This window comes from Entelurus aequoreus, linkage group LG16 (genome assembly GCF_033978785.1).
Source record: "Entelurus aequoreus isolate RoL-2023_Sb linkage group LG16, RoL_Eaeq_v1.1, whole genome shotgun sequence".
Taxonomy (NCBI): domain Eukaryota; kingdom Metazoa; phylum Chordata; class Actinopteri; order Syngnathiformes; family Syngnathidae; genus Entelurus; species Entelurus aequoreus.
In genome coordinates, this window is record NC_084746.1 from 39865645 (window position 1) to 39890197 (window position 24553).

General features: G+C 39.8%; 1 protein-coding gene across 8 annotated transcripts in view; it reads right to left on the reverse strand.

Annotated features, from left to right (window-relative positions):
• LOC133630945 (glypican-5-like) overlaps positions 1–24553 on the reverse strand; it is a 385962-nt gene that overhangs the window by 97107 nt on the left and 264302 nt on the right. For all 8 annotated transcript variants that reach the window (XM_062022830.1, XM_062022827.1, XM_062022828.1 and 5 more), the window contains one exon: positions 14970–15090. In XM_062022830.1, the coding sequence (XP_061878814.1) occupies positions 14970–15090 (121 nt within the window). The remainder of the gene's footprint in view (positions 1–14969; positions 15091–24553) is intronic.

Genomic DNA, 24553 nt, shown 5'->3' on the forward strand with positions numbered 1-24553 from the left:
CTAGCTGATCTTTTGACATATTTTAATATTAGTTCTAAAAAATACTACGCACAGGGTTCATTTTCTAAAATAAATGATAGATATACAGTGGTATCTCCACTTATCAATCAATCAATCAATCCATGTTTATTTATATAGCCCTAAATCACAAGTGTCTCCAAGGGCTGCACAAGCCACAACGACATCCGCGGTACAGAGCCCACACAAGGTGCTTTATGAGTGCTTTTTTGGGTTACGAGTGGTCTTGTTTTAAGTTGCGAGCAAAATTTCAGGTTAGGAGCCTCCCCGCCACTAGTTGGCGTAGCGAAAGTCACGGCGAACACAAAACAAAACAACCTGAGTCTCACTCACTAGCTCATTAACTTATAGCTAACAAGACATCACTTTGCTTTTCCAACCACAGGAACAAAAACAAAAGTAAGTGTGAAGGACAATACTGAGGAGAAGAAATGACTGATAATCATTGCATTAAAGCAGGGGTGTCCAAACTTTTTCCACTGAGGGCCGCACACGGAAAAATTAAAGCATGCGGGGGCCATTTTGATATTTTTCATTTTCAAACCATAACTACATATATGGATTTTGTTTGTTTTTTACCCTTAGGGCTCCAAGGGGACCATAAAAGGTCTAAGTCATTAAAATGTTAAAAACAAGTCAAATTATTATTTTTTTAATTTATATAACGCTTACAGTAAATCTGTACAGTATATCAACTTCAGGTTGATATAAAGTTTAAAAAAACAAAAAGGTTTTATGCCTTTTCTGTCAAAGACAACTTAGTTTTTTATAATAAAACTGAAATATGCAGTATTTCCCCCACTGCCCAAAACATTCAGAAAGCAATGTTTGATGTGAAGTAATTAGAGCCACCATTGATTTTAATTCATTATTATTTTTGAGTAATCACAGTGAAAAGATAAATAAAATCCCATTAAATATATTTGGGATCCACTCAGAAAGTGATATAGTTTTATAATTGTTTTTTTTAACTTTCAACACTTAAGTTACGAGCTCAACTTCAGATATATCTGTCGATTTTACGTTTGAACTATCATTTTGTTTGTTTTATGCTCTTTTGTCAAATAAAATGTTGATGTTTTTGTACGGCAACCACACAATATATACAATATTTCCCACATAAAACATTTTAAAGTGAAATATTTGAAATAATTGGAGCCTTGAATAGGTCAATAATTCATTATAACATTGATTTTTTTTTTTTTGAGCAATGGCAAAAAAAGAAAAAAGAAAGATAGACAAAAGAAGAAAAAAAAGCCTGCATGGTAGCTTTGTGTCAACATTGCAACTTTTTCTAGTTAGATTTCACATCATTCCACTTTTTTAAATGTTTTTTTAATTTTTGCAATAGCATTTCCAGAATGTGTGGCGGGCCGGTAAACAATTAGCTGCGGGCCGCAAATGGCCCCCGGGCCGCACTTTGGACACCCCTGCATTAAAGAAAGAAATCATCAAAAACTCGACCGAGATGTGTGTTTGGCTCAATTGGCGAGGCAGTCTGCACCATGCAAATTTATAAATGGAGGACATTTATCCATTAAAATAGGGAGGGACTGCTGATGGTGTATTTGACGGAGAAGTAGACATACAAGGAGATACATTTTGTACATTAAATTGTGTACATTATTATGACATGACTTCATAAAGCTACTGTTGTTGGCTGTGCTACAATCTATTGTATTGTTGTTATACAATATTAGTTATGTAGAAGTGTGTTGTTCTTATTAAAAAGTATTTTGGGTTACGGGCTCCGTTAAAGATCCAGTTCAATTTGTAAACCCAGGTATCACCGTACTGAGGTTTTTTTGTAATATTTCCTAACACATGTGAGTGCTAAACATGTCCAGGCTCATGACTTTCCTTGTGCGACCAAAGACAAAGTCAACAAGTAGTAAATGGAGCATCTCTACACAGTCAACCCCGGAGCGTGTTCAAATAACTTCCACACCCTCTGAACTGGAGCAGGAACAGACTTGTGCTGCTAACTGTAAGTGACATGAAACCATCACAAGTCAATCACGCCAGTTCAACTGTCAGGACGGACTGGAGCTGGAGTGTGTGTGCACGTGGTTGACTTGTTCTTCATTGCAGCAAGTAAGAGACCTACAATAGGTGGTGTTAGTGTTGCAGCTTTATAAAAACAACACCAAATAGTGCGTCGTCAGGACGTGACTGCCTTGAAGCAGAAATGTTCACCGCCTTTTTTGACTTTACTTTGCTGTTTGAGGCGCTTTGTCACCCGCAGAAAACACATCCATTTTGTATTTTACAGTTACCCTAGTTTTCTTGCATTCTGACAAAATTCGGAGCATTTTTCAATAGTTGAGTTTGATGTTTTTTTGGACACACGCAAAATACGTTCAGTACAAGTCATACAATGTACACATTGTTTAAATTGAATAATAATTTTTTAAAAAACTGTAAAAAGCAGAATATAAAAAATTATTTGGTTTGATTACCTTTTTATTTTCAGTGCCATTCATTATAAATAATATTAACAATAATAATAATATATAATTATACATAGTTATGTAGGCAAGGCAAGGCAAGGCAGCTTTATTTGTATAGCGCTTTTCATACACAAGGCAGACTCAAAGTGCTTCACAGACAACAAAGTGAAATGAAAGAAAATAAAAGCAAAATCAAAATGCAGACAATAAAAATAAAAACAGTGCGGACGTTAAAAGTTAAAAGATTAAAAGATTAAAAGATTAAAAGATTTAGCTGAAAGCTAAGGTGAACATAAAAGTTTTCAGTCTAGTTTTAAAAGTAGTCAGAGTACTGTTATATAATAACAATACTGGGTAACACTTTAGTATGGGGAACATATGAACCATTAATTAGTTGCTTATTAACATAGGGTCAGGGTTAGGGTTAGGGTTGGGGTTAGGGTGAGGGAAAACTCTTAGTTAATGGCTTACTGGTTGTAAAATAAGGCCATGCAGAATAATGCATTAATAAGTGCTTAATAAGTACTTAATAATGACTAATTAACAGCCAATATGTTACTAATTTGCATGTTAATAAGCAACTAATTAATGGTTCATATGTTCCCCATACTAAAGTGTTACCCAATACTACTACTACTACTAATACTACTCCTCGTCCTCCTGCTACTACTACTACGACAACGACTACTATTAATAATACTCATTATTGATTAAACATTAGTGAACGACACACACATGCCTGCAGACAGAGGAGACAACACATACACACACACACACACAAACACACTCGCAAACACAAAGCAGCGCAAACACAAAACATAAAATATACAAAATAACCAATTAAAGTAAAAAGTAAGTCAGTCATAATGCTTATGTTTTATTTGATTAAATAATAATAAACACCTATTATTGATATAAAAACTGTATAATAATTGAATGTAGTAGTAACAGTAAGTAATATACTCTTCTACTACTTCTTTAAAGTAATGAGATTTCTTTACCACTTCTTTAAAGCAATAAATGTATTTACTACTTCTTTAAAGTAAAACTATGGCTTTGAAAGGCAAATTAAAGAAAACTAAGCTGTATTGCAGTAAAGTGTGTTTTAAAACAGATAAGAGCTGCCATGGAGACACCTTTCAACCTTCCATGAGGACACAGTCTGTTCTGCAGCAGCTGATCCACACACTTCACCTTTGTGTTGCAGTGTGTGTGTGTGTGTGTGTGTGTGTGTGTGTGTGTGTGTGTGTGTGTCTAAACACACTTTGATATGGACCTGGCTGGGCCACCGGCCAACACACACGTCAATCTCATCAATCACACACAACTGGCCTTTTTCTTGTGCTCTCCTAGAGTGTGTCTAATTGTGGCTTCATCGTGGTGTATCTGCGTGTCAGAGGAGCAGAAAATAACCTGATTTGTCCTCCTTCGTCTCTCCGTGGACTGAATTATAAATTGACAAATCATCTGGTTTTAATACGGCAATGGAAACAAGTCGACCATTGTGGAAGAATGCCTGTAATAAACAGCTGGACGTATGGCTGGGAATCAAAAATCCACTTTGAGACATTTATTGTTCACGTTAGCAGTATTATCAGGCGCAGAGGGAGACGGATGATGGAGGAAACAGACAACTATAACTCCATTAACTATCCTTTTTATAGATACTCTGTGTTAACTGTGTGTCATCCACCTTATAAACCTTTCTGCTGTGTAAAGCACACTTTAGTTGAGCGTGTGGCTACACACACACACACACACACACATGCTACACACACACATATATGCTACACGCACACACACACACACACACACACACACACATACATGCTACACATACACATACACTACCGTTCAAAAGTTTGGGGTCACATTGAAATGTCCTTATTTTTGAAGGAAAAGCACTGTACTTTTCAATGAAGATAACTTTAAACTAGTCTTAACTTTAAAGAAATACACTTTATACATTGCTAATGTGGTAATTGACTATTCTAGCTGCAAATGTCTGGTTTTTGGTGCAATATCTACATAGGTGTATAGAGGCCCATTTCCAGCAACTATCACTCCAGTGTTCTAATGGTACAATGTGTTTGCTCATTGGCTCAGAAGGCTAATTGATGATTAGAAAACCCTGTGTGCAATATGCTACACAGATATATATATGCTACACACACACATATATGCTACACACACACATATATGCTACACACACACACACACATATCAGTGTTTCCCACACATTCATTTATTTGTGGCGGCCCGCCACGAAAGAATTACCTCCGCCACAAATTTAAAAAAAAATATTTTTTTTTTTTTTTTTTTTTTTTGTCCTGTCCAGCTTCACAGGCAAATCATATAGTTGATGTAGATGCCCAGATCGGCTGTTCATATTTACTATACAAAAGAGAATTGTAGGATACTTCTCTTGTTGCCTTTTTGTATTTGACTTTATTAAATGTATTTATATTAGAAACACAACATGTGTATATAACAAAGGGTGCAAAGTCTGCAGGCAGTAGGAAACACATGGTTAAGTGTAGGGAGTAAAACTGATGGCAGTCTAAAGTTCAAGATTTTTGGAGCTTTTTGTTCAGTGGATCAGATGTTTGATGAAGCTCTGTGTCTATCTACCACCACTACTGTTTTCTGTTTATTTGTTACTGACCGTGGCAGGACACCTCTGCCTCTGTTTCACTTTATGTTGCTGGTAAATAATATGGTTGTAGTAGTAGGCTAAAGTTAAATTATTTAGTATGCACTAATTAAAGGGGCAGAGCTTTAAGAGACATTTTAGCTTTTATATTTTATAAGATATATTTTTTGTAAGAACCACAATTAATAAATATATTTCAGTGAATAACTTATTGTTCAAATCTGTATATAAATATGTACATAAAGTGTTGTAATTATATTGTAAAATGGATGGATGGATGGATGGACGTTTAAAACAAAACTGTTATTATTAATTAGTAAGTATACATTTTTTGAGCCTTTTTAGAGAAAATCATATCATTGTAGTAAATTATGCAAATTACTAAATGGTGTCATGGTGACCACGCCCATAGCCACGCCCCCACCGCCACAGGTATCTTGGCAGTTTATGGGAAACACTGTATATATATATATATATATATATATATATATATATATATATATATATATATATATATATATATATATATATATATACAGTGGGGCAAAAAAGTATTTAGTCAGCCACCCATTGATTGTCAATGGGTGGCTGACTAAATCCATTCACGATTCGATTCAATATCGATTCTTGGGGTCACGATTCGATTCAAAATCGGGGTACGTTCTGGGCCTGCCTGTCGGGTGGGGGTCGGCGCCTCAGGCTACTGCATCGGGACTGCGTGTCTGGAGCTCCTGGGTCCCACCGTCCATCCCTTCCGGGTGCCCGTCTTGGTTGGGGCCTGCTGGGTCTGGTCCCTGCGTCTATTGTGGTAGCTTGGTGCTGCAGGGTATTCCGGGGTGCTGCGAGTCGGCCAGTTGTTGGGGTAGCGACCTTGTGTGTCAGCATGTCTGTGATCTTCTTTTAATTCTTTTTTTTTTTTTTTAAATAGATTTAATTATTTATTTATTCTTATTTTTTAATATATTTTATTAATATTATTATTATTATTATTTATTTATTTATTTTATTTATTTATTTTCCCCTACCTCAGGGGGGGACTCGGCGGGGGCGGTTGCTGGTTGTTCCATCTCCATCATTGGGGTCCCTGCGGGTGGGGTGGGTGGTTCCCGTTGCCCCGTGCTGGGTGGTCCTGTGGCGGCCGGCTTGGGTGGGGTGGCCGTGGGCTGGCCTCGCCGCGCTCTCCGGGGGTGGGGGTGGGCTCGTGGGGGCCCGGTTGCCGGTGGGGCAGGGGCGGTCTTCCCGTCCGGTTGCGGGGGTCTCCGGGCCCCACGGGCGAGGCGTCCCGCCTTTCTGTCCGTGTGGGGTGTGATCTCTCGCTGGCTTGGGGTCTGGCTGCCCTCTGCTTTTCTCGTGCCTTGTCCTCTGCCGGGTGCGTCTGTCTGCGGCCTGCTGCTGGCCCTTGTGGGCGGCGCGGTGGGCCAGGCTCTTGGGTTCCTGTCACTGTCCGGCTTGGCTGCGTGGGGGCGTGGGGGCAGTGGTCCCTGGTTCCCTGGGCACCACACCTACTGTTTGTGGGATGGGCTCTCGGGGAGGCTGGGGCCGTACTCTGGCTCCCGCACACACTGGGAGTCAAATGTATTGTACATGCAAATTCACATGTACTCACATACATACATACACACATACATAGGTACCTACGCTCCCACATACATATACAAATACAGTACATATTTACACACTCAAAGTTCGTACATCCACACGCACGCTCATTATACAAACATACTGTATACACATATATATACATTCACTGTAAAAACATACATATACATATACTGTACATATACACTCACTGTACAAACACACACATACACATACTGTACATATACATTCACTGTACAAACACACATATACACATACTGTACATATACATTCACTGTACAAACACACATACTGTATACACATACTGTACACATACATTCACTGTACAAACACACACATACACATTCTATACATATACATTCACTGTACAAACACACATATACACATACTGTACATATACATTCACTGTACAGGCACACATATACACATACTCTACATATACAAGTACATATGCACACATACACTCATGCACATAATCACGTTTCATCAAACATATATTAACGTTGTTGCCCTAGGGCAGGGGTCGGCAACCCAAAATGTTGAAAGAGCCATATTGGACCAAAAATACAAAAACAAATCTGTCTGGAGCCGCAAAAAAATAAAAGCCATATTACATGTGTCCTGAGATATACATTTAATTAAGAGGACTTAAAGGAAACTAAATGACCTCAAATATAGCTACAAATGAGGCATAATGATGTAATATGTACATATCGCTAGCCTAAATAGCATGTTAGCATCGATTAGCTTGCAGTCATGCAGTGACCAAATATGTCTGATTAGCACTCCACACAAGTCAACAACATCAACAAAACTCACCTTTGTGCACTCATGCACAACGTTAAAAGTGTGGTGGACAAAAATGAGACAGAAAAAGTGGCATAAAGCACGTCCTAGGAAGTCGGAGAAAGTTATACATGTAAACAAACTATACGGTGAGTTCAAGGACCGCCAAAATTAGTAGGACAAAACGGCGCTCGCCAAATACTCGAATCAGTGAAGCATGTTTAATATAAACAGTGTGCTTTATAACAATTAGGGAGGTTTGTGTCATGTTTGTCCTCCTACAGAAACCATACTAAAACAAAAAAATAGATTTTTTTCCCCTCATCTTTTTCCATTCTTCATACATTTTTGAAAAATCTCCAGAGAGCCACTAGGGCGGCGCTAAAGAGCCGCATGCGGCTCTAGAGCCGCGGGTTGCCGACCCCTGCCCTAGGGTAAACTGGGTATAACACACTGACAAAGCTTAACCTCTTGTTACTATAACAATCTACAAGGTTAATGTAGGTTGCTTCTCTTTCTTCCCCTCCATTTTTCTGCATTCTTTCGTATCTCTAGTTATCATTACGTATATGTATTGTTGCATTTGAACAATTGTATTGTTGATAATAAAGGAAAAGTATTGGTATTGTTTATTATCAATAGCACTATTTCTATTGGTATTCATATTGCTCCATTTTTAGTGTAATAATGCTCATTGTCATTTCTGTATTATTTTTTATTTTCGCTAACTGCTTATTTGCTAATACTTTTACCATCATATTTGTACATGTCGTATTTGCTGATGTTGCTCTGTTGTTGTTGTTGTTGTGTTTGCTGTTGTTGTTTTTGTCTCTCTGTCTAATCCCCCTCTTGTCCCCACAATTCCCCCCTCTGTCTTCCTTTTTTTCTCTTTCTATCCCCTCCTGCTCCGGCCCGGCTGCACCAAATGATAATATAAATACATTTAATAAAGTCAAAATACAAATAAGGCAACAAGAGAAGTATCCTACACTTCTCTTTTGTAAAGTAAATCTGAACAGCCGATATGGGCATCTACATCTACTGTATGATTTGCCTGAGAAGCTGGGCAGGACAAAAAAAAACAAAACAAAAAAAAACAAAAAAATTGTTTTTTTTTTTTAATTCAACGCGATTCTCGATTCAAAAACGATTTTTTTTCCCGATTCAAAAAGATTCTCTGTTCATTCAATACATAGGATTTCAGTAGGATCTACCCCAGTCTGCTGACATGCAAGCAGAGTAGTAGATTTTTGTAAAAAGCTTTTATAATTGTAAAGGACAATGTTTTATCACTCCTCTCTGAGCTGCCACCTTACCGTGGTAGAGGAGTTTGCGTGTCCCAATGATCCTAGGAGCTATGTTGTCCGGGGGCTTTATGCCCCCTGGTAGGGTCTCCCAAGACAAACTGGTCCTAGGTGAGGGATCAGACAAAGAGCAGCTCGAAGACCTCAATGAGAAATAAAAACTATGGACCCAGATTTCCCTCGCCCGGACGCGGGTCACCGGGGCCCCCCTCTGGAGCCAGGCCCGGAGGTGGGGCACGATGGCGAGCGCCTGGTGGCCGGGCCTGTCCCCATGGGGCCCGGCCGGGCACAGCCCGAAGAGGCAACGTGGGTTCCCCCTCCAATGGGCTCACCACCCATAGCAGGGGTCATAGAGGTCGGGTGCGATGTGAGCTGGGCGGAAGCCGAAGGCAGGGCACTTGGCGGTCCGATCCTCGGCTACAGAAGTTAGCTCTTGGGACGTGGAACGTCACCTCGCTGGGGGGAAGGAGCCTGAGCTAGTGCGCGAGGTGGAGAAGTTCCGACTAGACATAGTCGGACTCACTTCGACGCACAGCAAGGGCTCTGGAACCAGTTCTCTCGAGAGGGGCTGGACTCTCTTCTACTCTGGCGTTGCCGGCAGTGAGAGGCGACGGGCTGGGGTGGCAATTCTTGTTTCCCCCCGGCTCAGAACCTGCATGTTGGAGTTCAACCCGGTGGACGAGAGGGTAGCATCCCTCCGCCTTCGGGTGGGGGAACGGGTCCTGACTGCGGTTTGCGCTTACGCGCCAAACCGCAGCTCAGAGTACCCACCCTTTTTGGATTCACTCGAGGGAGTACTTGAGAGTGCTCCCCCGGGTGATTCCCTCGTTCTACTGGGGGACTTCAACGCTCATGTTGGCAGCGACAGTGAAACCTGGAGAGGCGTGATTGGGAAGAATGGCTGCTCGGATCTGAACCCGAGCGGTGTTTTGTTATTGGACTTTTGTGCCCGTCACAGATTGTCCATAACGAACACCATGTTCAAACATAAGGGTGTCCATATGTGCACTTGGCACCAGGACACCCTAGGCCGCAGTTCCATGATCGACTTTGTAGTTGTGTCGTCGGATTTGCGGCCTCATGTTTTGGACACTCGGGTGAAGAGAGGGGCGGAGCTTTCTACCGATCACCACCTGGTGGTGAGTTGGCTGCGATGGTGGGGGAGGATGCCGGACAGACCTGGCAGGCCCAAACGCATTGTGAGGGTTTGCTGGGAACGTCTGGCAGAGTCTCCTGTCAGAGAGAGTTTCAATTCCCACCTCCGGATGAACTTTGAACATGTCACGAGGGAGGTGCTGGACATTGAGTCCGAATGGACCATGTTCCGCACCTCTATTGTCGAGGCGGCTGATTGGAGCTGTGGCCGCAAGGTAGTTGGTGCCTGTCATGGCGGTAATCCTAGAACCCGTTGGTGGACACCGGCGGTGAGGGAGAAGAAGGAGTCCTATCGGGTTCTTTTGGCCCATAGGACTCCTGAGGCAGCGGACAGGTACCGACAGGCCAAGCGGTGTGCGGCTTCGGCGGTCGCGGAGGCAAAAACTCGGACATGGGAGGAGTTCGGGGAAGCCATGGAAAATGACTTCCAGACGGCTTCGAAGCGATTCTGGACCACCATCCGCCGCCTCAGGAAGGGGAAGCAGTGCACTATCAACACCGTGTACGGTGAGGATGGTGTTCTGCTGACCTCGACTGCGGATGTTGTGGATCGGTGGAGGGAATACTTCGAAGACCTCCTCAATCCCACCAACACGTCTTCCTATGAGGAATCAGTGCCTGGGGAATCTGTGGTGGGCTCTCCTATTTCTGGGGCTGAGGTTGCCGAGGTAGTTAAAAAGCTCCTCTGTGGCAAGGCCCCGGGGGTGGATGAGATCCGCCCAGAGTTCCTTAAGGCTCTGGATGCTGTGGGGCTGTCTTGGTTGACAAGACTCTGCAGCATCGCGTGGACATCGGGGGCGGTACCTCTGGATTGGTAGACCGGGGTGGTGGTTCCTCTCTTTAAGAAGGGGAACCGGAGGGTGTGTTCTAACTATCGTGGGATCACACTCCTCAGCCTTCCCGGTAAGGTCTATTCAGGTGTGCTGGAGAGGAGGCTACGCCGGATAGTCGAACCTCGGATTCAGGAGGAACAGTGTGGTTTTCGTCCTGGTCGTGGAACTGTGGACCAGCTCTATACTCTCGGCAGGGTCCTTGAGGGTGCATGGGAGTTTGCCCAACCAGTCTACATGTGTTTTGTGGACTTGGAGAAGGCATTAGACCGTGTCCCTCGGGAAGTCCTGTGGGGAGTGCTCAGAGAGTATGGGGTATCGGACTGTCTGATTGTGGCGGTCCGCTCCCTGTATGATCAGTGCCAGAGTTTGGTCCGCATTGCCGGCAGTAAGTCGGACACGTTTCCAGTGAGGGTTGGACTCCGCCAAGGCTGCCCTTTGTCACCGATTCTGTTCATAACATTTATGGACAGAATTTCTAGGCGCAGTCAAGGCGTTGAGGGGGTCTGGTTTGGTGGCTGCAGGATTAGGTCTCTGCTTTTTGCAGATGATGTGGTCCTGATGGCTTCATCTGGCCAGGATCTTCAGCTCTCGCTGGATCGGTTTGCAACTGAGTGTGAAGCGACTGGGATGAGAATCAGCACCTCCAAGTCCGAATCCATGGTTCTCGCCCGGAAAAGGGTGGAGTGCCATCTCCGGGTTGCGGAGGAGACCCTGCCCCAAGTGGAGGAGTTCAAGTACCTCGGAGTCTTGTTCACGAGTGAGGGAAGAGTGGATCGTGAGATCGACAGGCGGATCGGTGCGGCGTCTTCAGTAATGCGGACGCTGTATCGACAGTCTCTTCAGGATGCACCGTTTTGTGGGCGGTCTTATTTACGTGCCTCCACTTTGACAGCGCCTTCTACCCATCATGTTTGTTGTAGCGGTGTAACGTGCAAGGACGGGAGTGGAAGAGGTGTCAAAAGATGGAGCTAACTGTTTTAATGACATTCAGACTTTACTTCAATCAATAACGGAGCAGCATCTCCTCATCTGTGGCTCACTAGTGCAACAACAACGCCGGAAATGTGTCCCGTGAAAAACCGTCCGAAAGGAACTTTCTAATAACTTGGGTGAATAATGTAAACTCACTACACCGGTACTTTTTTGCGCTTCCATAGCGAGTCTACTGATAAATATAAGTAAGAACTTTACACTACTTTATATTAGAAATGCAAACAGTGGAGGATGAATGTCCCATAACAAGAAGATAGAGGAAAAAGAAAAAGCTTATCGACTACGTTGTCGCCACGGACTATAATGGCCGACGCGTGCACATTTTCAGGACTTATGCAGATCCCAAATACACATCAGTAGGTACCAGAAGGGAAGAAAAGTTGGTTTTGCATAATATTACAAAACAAAACGCCAGATAATATGTCTGCTAATAGGTGCTATTTTGTGGTCCTTATACACACACCATAGCAATACCTGTATGTTGAAGCATGGTACGTCTGACTATGGTAGCTGTAATGCTCCAACAATCCATCAAGCGGTGCGGCTTCATAGCTTACCAAAGTGGTACCAAAACCTTTTGACAGATTTTTGAGCACTGTGTGTAATGTTCTATATTTTCAATGGAACATTTAAAGTGTTGGTGTTGTTTAAAGTTAAAGTACCAATGATTGTCACACACACACTAGGTGTGGTGAAATTTGTCCTCTGCATTTGACCCATCCCCTTGATCACCCCCTCGGAGGTGAGGGGAGCAGTGGGCAGCAGCGTAGCCGCGCCCGGGAATCATTTTTGGTGATTTAACCCCCAATTCAAAACCCTTGATGCTACTTGAGTCATATTGCAGTCTACACATATCTCTTATGTGTGACTGCCATCTACTGGTCACACTTATCTTTACACCATGTACCAAATAAAGTAGCTTCGAGGTCGGTAAGCACAACCAGATTTATTCTGTACATTAGGCGCACCGGGTTATTAAGCGCACTGTTGCGGTTTGAGAAAATGAAATGATTTTAAGTTTACCTTATAGTCCGAAAAATACGATAATGAGGACAAAATGATTCCCCCCTTTCTTTTCATTCCGCCGCGGTACAAACGCACATGGCCACTAAATGCTCTTGAAGCATTGCGCATGGCGTTTTATCCACACTGGAAAACTTAATGACATTAATTTTCATTTATCGTTGGTTAATTGACTTTACTTGCAGTGTGAACTGTCAGCTGGAAAAAATCAGATCTGAAAAATATCTGATTTTAGCCACTTACGTAGTCTAAGGCAATACATCACAGGCTGAATAAACTACTAATGGTATCACATCAACTGACTACAAGAAAATAATTGCATAATTAAAGCTAAGTTTGGACCTAACTTTTTGGGGGCATAATGAAAGTGCAGCACATGTCAAAGGTTGCAAAGACCATAATAAAAATGCGGTGGTGCACTTGGGGACACTTAAGTATTCTGGAGGTGATAAGGCTGCCACATTATGCAGCTTAACAATCTGATTCTTTGCTCCTATCTGCCATGAACACAAAGCTCGCCACCTGGTTGAGATTCAAGGTGGTCCCTGTTCATGTCAACAACACCCGCCACAAATGTGCGCGGTAACCATGACGACCGAGTACTTGACAGCCACTTGGCGCACTGGGACGTGGGGAACCATCATGAGATGTCAGTGTCACATCAGACAGGAGGTTGGACTGGGACACCTTCTAGCACGTGAAGGAAGGAGAGAGGAGGAATGGGTGATGTTAAAGAGAGCTGGAGGAGCACATCAGGTCAAAGCAAGCCAGATAGTTGTGGTGCACTGGAGAGGGCCAATAAAACAGAAGATGTCGATACAGAACAGAGAAATTCCTCTGCACTATCTTTGGATGTTCAGAGGGGAACCAAATCCTGTCGGTCCATGGCCACAAATGCCCTCTAGGGACTGTGTGAAATGGCCCTTTTCTTCTGGGTTCTATTCAGGCCTGAAGCCCATCTCCATGACAAACAGTCACTTTGAAGCGGCTGGTGTCATCTCGGCCTTTTCTCTCAATCAACGCTGACCTTTTGATCCCGCCGTCTCATCTTTCTGTCGGCAGTCCTTCCATTTTTTTGTCAGTCTCACTTTTATCTTCAGTGCCATTCATTTGCCCCCATATCTGTCTCTCTTGGAAAGAAGTGTTTGGGCTATTGAAGTGTTGTTAATGAGGACTGTTCATTGCACACAAACACATCTAGGGACAAAGTGAGACTAACGGTGCTTGTGGTGATTAACAACAGTCCAAAACAGTCAGCCATCTTGGTATACACGTACAGTTGTGGTCACATGAAAAAAGGTAAGACCGTCTGGAGGAAAGTTCTGTGGTCAGATGAAAAAAAATTGAGCTGTTTGGCCACAATACACAGCAATATGTTTGGAGGAGAAAAGGTGAGGCCTTTAATCCCAGGAACACTATTCCTACCGTCAAGCATGTTGGTGGTAGTATTATGCTCTGGGCCTGTTTTGCTCCCAAAGGAACTGGTGCTTTACAGAGAGTAAATGGGACAATGAAAAAGCAGGATTACCTCCAAATTCTTCAGGACAACCTAAAATCATCAGCCCGGAGGCTGGGTCTTGGGCACAGTTCAATGACCCCAAACACACGTCAAAAGTGTTAAAGGAATGGCTAAATCAGGCTAGAATGAAGGTTTTAGAATGGCCTTCCCAAAGTCCTGACTTAAACGTGTAGACAATGCTGAAGAAACAAGTCCATGTCAGAAAACCAACAAATTTAGCTGAACTGCACCAATTTTGTCAAGAGGAGTGGTCAAAAATTCAACCAGAAGCTTGAGGATGGCTACCAAAAGCGCCTTATTGCAGTGAAACTTGCCAAGGGACATGTAACCAAATATTAACATTGCTGTATGTATACTTTTGACCCAGCAGATTTGCTCTCATTTCCAGTAGACCCATAATAAATTCATAAAAGAACCAAACTTCATTGAATGTTTTTTTGTGACCAACAAGTATGTGCGCCAATCACTCAATCACAAAAAAATAAGAGTTGTAGAAATTATTGGAAACTCAAGAAAGCCATGACATTATGTTCTTTACAAGTGTATGTCAACTTTTGACCACGACTGTAACTACTTCAACACAGTTCAATGGGAAGCAACAGGAAGTCATCAGCCAATGAGGTGAAGCATCGTTACCTGGTTGAAGGTTTCCAGCCTCTCCTTAACTTCGGCGAGTGCGAGGTTCGGGATGCGAACTTTGACCTCAGGATTCTGTCTCTGAGCATGCAGACCGTTTCCTACCACTCTGCCAGTGTAACTGTGAAGACAAAAGTTGATATATGTGATTTATATACAGGTGAACCACCACTTGAAGGGGATCTGCACCGATGTTCCCTCAAACTTTTCATGTGTGAGCAAACGCAAAACCTCCCCGAGCATTCAGGTGAGCAACATCAGACATGCAGACTGTGGCCACACCTGCAGCACACCTGTCTCTGACCTGACATCACAATTTCAATGTCTTATAATAATCAATTAGTTGGTGTGACAAATGTCACAGTGAACCCTGTAAGATCTGCTCTGACTCGCTAACATTAATTAGCTCATAGCTGGAGATCGACATCACTTTGTTTTTTCAACCATGGGAAGAAAGACATTTGTGAAGCAATTCGAGCGTATAACCGTTCTTAGAAGTCCACTCTCCCAGGTAAATATTATTATTACATTATATTGTATTGTTTTATACAATATTTCTGTTTGTTTTTCCTTTCAAAAGGAAAGGAAGGTCATCTTGTATTGGAGATTGTTTATAGGGTTAGGCAAAATAAGTGCTCAACTTCAGACTAAACCCCTTTCGGTCTATAACATTGTCAATTTATGAATGTACAACTGTTTGTTCATGTGAAACTGTTTGTTTATTTTCTTGACCACTGACCGAAGAAATAATCAACTAAACTCAGATTTAAATACATTTCAATGGAAGACGTTGATTTGAGATACAAGTGTTCTGAGTTAGGAGTTCTATCACAAATAAGCTCCTGCACTGCAAAAACTGAAATCTAAGTAAGATGAAATATCTCAAATAAGGGTGATATTTGCTTATTTTCTGTCTGATAAGATAATTCTTCTCTCTAAGCAGATATTATGTTAGTCTTTTACTTGTTTTAAGGGTTTTGGTCCTAAATCAGGGGTGTCCAAACTTTTTCCACTGAGGGCCGCACACTGAAAAATCAAAGCAAGCGGGGGCCATTTTGATATTTTTTATTTTAAAAACCAATACAATATATGTATAAAAAAAGATACATTTAGGCCTCCACTCAGACTTGAACCCGGGGACCACAAAAGGTTTTGGTCCAAAAAAATATTACAAATGTGTCATTATTTTGTATTATTATTATTATTATTATTATTATTATTCAAGGTTTAAATCTGTAGATCAACATTAGGTCGATCTGTCAATATAACGCTTTTAAAGATTTAAGTTGTATGCCATTTTTGTCAAGGAAAACCGTGTTTTTTTATGGAAAAAAACACAAAATATGCAATATATTCCCCCAATAACATTTTAAACTGGAATATTTGAGATTATATAATAATTAGAGTCTTAAAAAGGTCAATAACTCATAACAGCATTGATTTTAATTCTTTTTTTTTTTGAGCAATGACACTTATAAAAAAAAAAAAGTCCCACTAAAATTATTGGGGATCCAAAAGGGTACTGCTCAGTAAAGTTTAAAAAAATAAATTCAACATTTTTTTTTACTTTTACCACAATAGTCTCAAGATCAACTTCAGATCTATCCGTCAATTATAAGTTTTATTGTTGTTTATGTTTTTTGTTTGTTTGTTAGGCCCTTCTTTAAAAAAATATGTTTTTTAAATGGAAACCAAAAAATATGCAACATTAACCCCCCAAAATATCTCAAAGTGGAATATTTAATGTGAAGTAAATGGAGCCTTGAATAGGTCAATAATTCATAATGACATTGATTTTGATTCATTATTTTTTTTTTAAAGAAAGAAACAGCCTGCAAGGCAGCTTTGTGTTATTAGAGTAAATCATGCAACATTTTCTTGTTACATTTCACCGGTTTTCTCTTTTATACCACTTTTTATGTTTTTTTTTTTTCATCGTATTTTTAGAATGTGCCGTGGGGCCGTTAAAAAATTACCTGGGGGCCGCAAATGGCCCCCCGTGCCGCACTTTGGACACCCCTGTCCTAAATGATCTCAGTAAGATATTACAGCTTGTTGCTGAGATTTTATAACCTATATTGAGTAAAACATGCTTTGAAACTAGAATATCAACTGTTGCAAAGCTGTGTCATCAACACTCACAAATATAAAACTACTTTTTTAAAGCAATAATTTCTTATTTCAAGCATGAAAAAAAAATCATGACTTTGACACAATTGTGTCTCATAATTAAAACAGATGACAGCCAAATGGACTTTGCTGTTTTATTTTCAATGAAACAATAGAAAATACGTACTCATATAGTAGTACAGTTGTTATTAGTGAGAATATACTTATTTTAAGGTATTTTTGAGTTCTTTAAGGTTAGCTAATTTTACTTGTTTTGAAAAGTCTTGACAAGCCAAATTTTCTTGTTCTATTGGCAGATAATTTTGCTTAGTTCAAATAAAATACCCCTAATTTTTGTATTTTTTTTTCTTGTTTTTGAACACTGACTTTTTGCAGTGTAAGTTGAGGTACTACTGTAAAAGGGGGTCAAAATCAAGCAAGTTGTTTCTTAAATCTTCAAAAAATATAGTCCTAGCTAAATGCTAACATTAAAAGGGGTGATTTTGAATAAAGCACTGCAACAATACCTCAAACAACTCTTTGAATACTCACTTAAAAATGGCAAGCAAAACACGTTATTTGTGCCTGAAGAGTTAGTTCTCTGTTACCTACAATAGATGTGCTACAATCTGGCATACATACAGCTGTGTTTGTTGCAGATGTTCATCAATATGCACTGTTCCAAATAAATAAACACATACAAAATGTCATAAGCCACTGTGTTAACTTAACAGGACATGCCAAAGCATTGTTTTAATTGACCAAATAAAAACTCAGCCGCCATAATTACAAACACGTTTTATGGATGACGGAGCCTGGAATTAATTGAAATCACTTGACAATATTTCCTAAGGCAAATTAGTAGAACTTCATCTGTATATGAAATTGTATTACAAAGTTTGGAAGTAATACAATTGTAACTTTTTTGGCAGCAGCATCAGCTTAGCTGCACATGCCCACAAAAACATTGTCATACATATGTCATCTAGAAGTAAATTCAATGTAATATTTTGGTGGGAAATTAAATCAAAACAATGTTTAAAAAAGCAGAAAGACGACATGGAACTGCTGAAAGAGTAGTAATCAGTGGGAAGACAACCATACATACTGTATGTACAGTATATGTCACATGCATCCATTACATTTGTCCAAGGGACATAATTTACTTATACCGTATTTAAATAAAATAAAAATATGGTAAATATGATAATATGAATATAATTGTAATAGCAGTACAATTAAAAATAAGCACAAAATAAAGTAATACATATTTGAATCAAAGCAATAACAATGACATCATCAAACCCTGGAAAATGTGTGTGCTCTTCAAACTTTGACAGAAAAAAAAATCTGATCCAAGCTGAGTTGATGTCCAGCTGTCCTGGTTTGTATGTGTGTGCGTGTGTGTGTATATACTGTATATATAATATGTATATGTGTTTTGTGTATATATACATGTATATACATACATTCATACATATATACACACATTTATATGTATGTATATACACATATATATACACTTTTTAATACACATGTATACATACTGTATATACACACATACATTCATATAAATATATGTATATGAATATACATGTGTGTATATACAGTATATACATGTATATATATATATTTATATGCCTATATATTTATATATTTACTATATATAATATATATATATATTATCCATCCATCCATTTTATACCGCTTGTCCCTGTCGAGGTCGCGGGGGGTGCTGGAGCCTATCTCAACTGCATTCGGGCGGAAGGCGGGGTACACCCTGGACAAGTCGCCACCTCATCACAGGGCCAACACAGATAGACGGACAACATTCACACTCACATTCACACACTAGGGCCAATTTAGTGTTGCCAATCAACCTATCCCCAGGTGCATGTCTTTGGAGGTGGGAGGAAGCCGGAGTACCCGGAGGGAACCCACGCAGTCATGGGGAGAACATGCAAACTTCACACAGAAAGATCCAGAGCCCGGGAATATAAATATACATATTATATATATATTTATAATAATTATATATGTATATACATATACATATATATATATATATATATATATATATATATATATATATATATATATATATATATATATATATATATATATATATATATATATACATATATATATATATATATATATATATATATGCATATATGTATGTGGGTGTGTATGTATACATATACATATATACTGTATATATGTATATATATATATATATATATATATATATATATATATATATATATATATATATATATATATATATATATATATATATATATATATATACGGTATATATATATGTATATATACATATATATGTATATATACATATATACATATTAGGGGTGTGGGAAAAAATCGATTCGAATTCAAATCTCCATTCTCACGTTGTATGATTCAGTATCGATTCTCATTTTTCAAAAATTGATTTTCTACCCCCGCTCCCGGCAATGTGTATGTGCCAAATGAACAATGACTCCTAACAGTAGCTCCTTGAATTCCTTGAATTCCTTGTAAGTCTATCTGATAGCTCCGTTACAGCTCTTTTTATTACCAAATAGCACGATTGCACCAAGAAAAATTCCTAGTTTGTGAACCCGTTCTCAAACAATGGCAATACAACTATTCTGATTCTGATTCTGATTCTGATTCTTCTGGGCTACCGTAGGTATTGCGCAATAAGCAGCGTGGCTACCTGGTGGCTAGCTACTAAGGGTAGTGTGGTGTTGTTGTGTTGCCGCTAAAATGCAGGTAGAAGAAAAAGACACCGAGCAGCCTAAAAAGAAATACAACCGCCTCTGCGGATTTTGAACGCAAACGTTTGGAGACACTTTGGATTTTACCGTGGCAAGAAAGGGCTTGACATGACTCATGCAATTTGCTGACTTTGCAACGCTAAAGTTAAGTATTTTGGGAATACTTCAAATCCCCGAGCTCACTCGGACAAACACCCCCCAGAGTTTTCAGAGGAAAAGGATCATCCACTAACAACACCGGCAGCTGATCAACGCACACTTCACCAGTTTACAAAATGACCACCCAGTTCTGAACGGGCAAAGAAGATAACCAGATCCATCGCTTGTTTCATTGCAAAAGACCTGCGACCATACAGCGCAGTGGAGAGAGAAGGCTTCAGGTTCACGATCAAAACTATTGAGCGCACGGTATGACATCCCATAATGAATGTTGTAGCTTCCACTTTACAGAGAGACAAAGCTAAAAGTGGGGGACGTTGTGACTAAGGCTAGCAGAGTAGCTCTTACCTGTGATCACTGGACCTCTGGGACCACAGAAGTGGCAAGTTCTCAGAAATATAAAGGCAGCTAGCCTAAGCCTACTTATTGTATTTATGTTACAGACATTTTATTACTGCTTTTGTGTTTTGTTTAGAAAAAAAGAGACATACGTAACTAAATAGTATTTGTGTAAATTTATTTTTGGAAGTGGCATGTTCTCAGAAATATAAAGGCAGCTAGCCTAAGCTCATTTGATTTATGAATCATTTATTTTGTTGTTTTACACAAAGAAGTAGTTCATAATGAACAGTTACAGTGTTTTTGTATAATTTATGGTAATATTTGGGCAAGTTCTGGGACAGACTGGCAGCTAGCCTAGCCTACCAATTGTATTCTATTGATGTTACAGTCACATGAGTTGTATTACTGTATTTTATTGTTCTGGTAACTGAGTGAGTAGTAACTGAGTGCCAAATTCAGTCAGATGTTAAAACGTTTTGTTCTAGTTAACATTTATGCAAGCATGAATAAATCAGACAACATATTGTTGTCTTGGATTTACATTTGTGTGTTTACATTATTGCAATCAGTTGATAAAACATTGTCATTTACAATTATAAAAGCTTTTTACAAAAATCTACTACTCTGCTTGCATGTCAGCAGACTGGGTAGATCCTGCTGAAATCCTATGTATTGAATGAACAGAGAATCGTTTTCAATCGGAAAAATATCGTTTTTGAATCGAAAATCGAGTTGAATCGAAAAAAATCAATTTATAATGGAATCGTGACCCCAAGAATCGATATTGAATCGAATCGTGGGACACCCAAAGATTTGCAGCCCTAATACATATACGTATATATATACATATATATATATATATATATACATATATGTATATACAAACCCCGTTTCCATATGAGTTGGGAAATTGTGTTAGATGTAAATATAAACGGAATACAATGACTTGCAAATAATTTTCAACCCATATTCAGTTGAATATGCTACAAAGACAACATATTTGATGTTCAAACTGATTTTTTTTTTGGGAATAATCATTAACTTTAGAATTTGATGCCAGCAACACGTGACAAAGAAGTTGGGAAAGGTGGCAATAAATACTGATAAAGTTGAGGAATGCTCATCAAACACTTATTTGGAACATCCCACAGGTGTGCAGGCTAAATGGGAACAGGTGGGTGCCATGATTGGGTATAAAAACAGCTTCCCAAAAAATGCTCAGTCATTCACAAGAAAGGATGGGGCGAGGTACACACCTTTGTCCACAACTGCGTGAGCAAATAGTCAAACAGTTTAAGAACAACGTTTCTCAAAGTGCAATTGCACGAAATGTAGGGATTTCAACATCTACGGTCCATAATATCATCAAAAGGTTCAGAGAATCTGGAGAAATCACTGCACGTAAGCGGCAATGCCCGGAAACCAACATTGAATGACCGTGACCTGCGATCCCTCAGACGGCACTGTATCAAAAACTGAAATCAATCTCTAAAGGATATCACCACATGGGCTCAGGAACACTTCAGAAAACCACTGTCACTAAATACAGTTTGTCGCTCCATCTGTAAGTGCAAGTTAAAGCTCTACTATGCAAAGCGAAAGCCATTTATCAACAACATCCAGAAACGCTGCCGGCTTCTCTGGGCCCGAGATCATCTAAGATGGACTGATGCAAAGTGGAAAAGTGTTCTGTGGTCTGACGAGTCCACATTTCAAATTGTTTTTGGAAATATTCGACATCGTGTCATCCAAAGGGGAAGCGAACCATCCAGACTTTTATCGACGCAAAGTTCAAAAGCCAGCATGTGTGATGGTATGGGGGTGCATTAGTGCCCAAGACATGGGTAACTTACACATCTGTGAAGGCACCATTAATGCTGAAAGGTACATACAGGTTTTGGAACAACATATGCTGCCATCTAAGCGCCGTCTTTTTCATGGACGCCCCTGCTTATTTCAGCAAGACACTGCCAAGCCACATTCAGCACGTGTTACAACAGCGTGGCTTTGTAAAAAAAAGAGTGCGGGTACTTTCCTGGCCCGCCTGCAGTCCAGACCTGTCTCCCATCGAAAATGTGTGGCGCATTATGAAGCGTAAAATACGACAGCGGAGGCCCCGGACTGTTGAACGACTGAAGCTCTACATAAAACAAGAATGGGAAAGAATTCCACTTTCAAAGCTTCAACAATCCTCATTCCCAATAGTTCATTGAGTGTTGTTAAAAGAAAAGGTGATGTAACACAGTGGTGAACATGCCCTTTCCCAACTACTTTGGCACGTGTTGCAGCCATGAAATTCTAAGTTAATTATTATTTGCAAAAAAAAAAAAAAGTTTATGAGTTTGAACATCGAATATCTTGTCTTTGTAGTGCATTCAATTGAATATGGGTTGAAAAAGATTTGCAAATCATTGTACTCCGTTTATATTTACATCTAACACAATTTCCCAACTCATATGGAAACGGGCTTTGTATATACTGTATATATATACATATATGTATATACATACATATTCATATACACACATATATACATATATACTGTATATATATATATATATATATATATATATATATATATATATATATATATATATATATATATATATATATATATATATATATATAATTTTTATATGTATATGAAGGTATTTCTCTTCTTTCAAGGAGTTTCATCTACACTAATTGGTACCCTGGGGCGGTATAGCCTGGTTGGTACAGTGGCCGTGCCAGCAACTTGAGGGTTCCAGGTTCGATCCCCGCTTCCGCCATCCTAGTCACTGCCGTTGTGTCCTTGGGCAAGACACTTTACCCACCAGCTCCCAGTGCCACCCACACTGGTTTAAATGTAACTTAGATATTGGGTTTCATTTTGTAAAAGCGCTTTGAGTCACTAGAGAAAAGCGCAATATAAATATAATTAACTTCACACAATTCACTTCACCCTCTAATTGCTGTCTCGGGGATTGTCACCAGGGCTCTAAAGTTGTGACCTTGGCGTGTGTAAAATTGCATCTGCAGAAGGATTTATGAATTGAAGTACACTGTTTGTTTTATCACCACACTGTCATCTAAATGAATTTGAGATCCCTACAATGATATTCATCTCTCATGCATGGGGGATTGAACAGCACTGAGAAGAAGTGACAAGCGCTGGCATCAAATCAATGCAGGCAACCCACGGCTGATAAAGTGATTATGAATGTCATGAAATGCGTGCGCCTTTTTTTAATGGACGTCTTTATGGGCCCGAGCGTGTGTGGATGTGCATCAACGTGACTATGAGTGCAAGCAATCATAAAAGTGCTGAACTTGTCTGGCATGTGATCTAAGAGATGTCTTGATACAACCGCAGCTCTTTGGTCTTATGCTGAAACTGCACTTTGAAGACAGCCAATAGAAGATCTTCCGCTTGTTCTACTTTATTTCATCAATCTCCTTCAATGACATATTTCAATTCAGACTATCTGAATTAACAACACAGAGGCCTTCATCTCCAGGAGGGATGGGCTTCCATCTGTATCACTATGAATACTTACACTATAGTATAAGCATAAATGATCATTGAAGCATTTCAAACCAGGCTCCTAATTTGGCTGCTAAAATCTGCAGTAACATATCGCTTGTCCCGATACCAATATTTTGTATACTTGGATACTTTTCACGAGGCCTGGGTCGATAACACATTTTACTGCACAATATATTAACTTACAATTTATTGCCGACAAACAATAATATTGTCAACATGTATCATGTTGTCATCGTACGCACGGTCGAAATAAACTCACACCAAACCACAATTTTTTGAGAGCAAATGAACCACTGATGTCATGATAATACATCGTAATAATGCAAGTATAACATTTCAAATGCAATAAACTCCTCATTGTTGTACAAACCCCGTTTCCATATGAGTTGGGAAATTGTGTTAGATGTAAATATAAACGGAATACAATGATTTGCAAATCATTTTCAACCCATATTCAGTTAAATATGCTACAAGACAACATATTTGATGTTCAAACTGATAAACTTTTTTTTTTTTGCAAATAATCATTAACTTTAGAATTTGATGCCAGCAACACGTGACAAAGAAGTTGGGAAAGGTGGCAATAAATACTGATAAAGTTGAGGAATGCTCATCAAACACTTATTTGGAACATCCCACAGGTGAACAGGCAAATTGGGAACAGG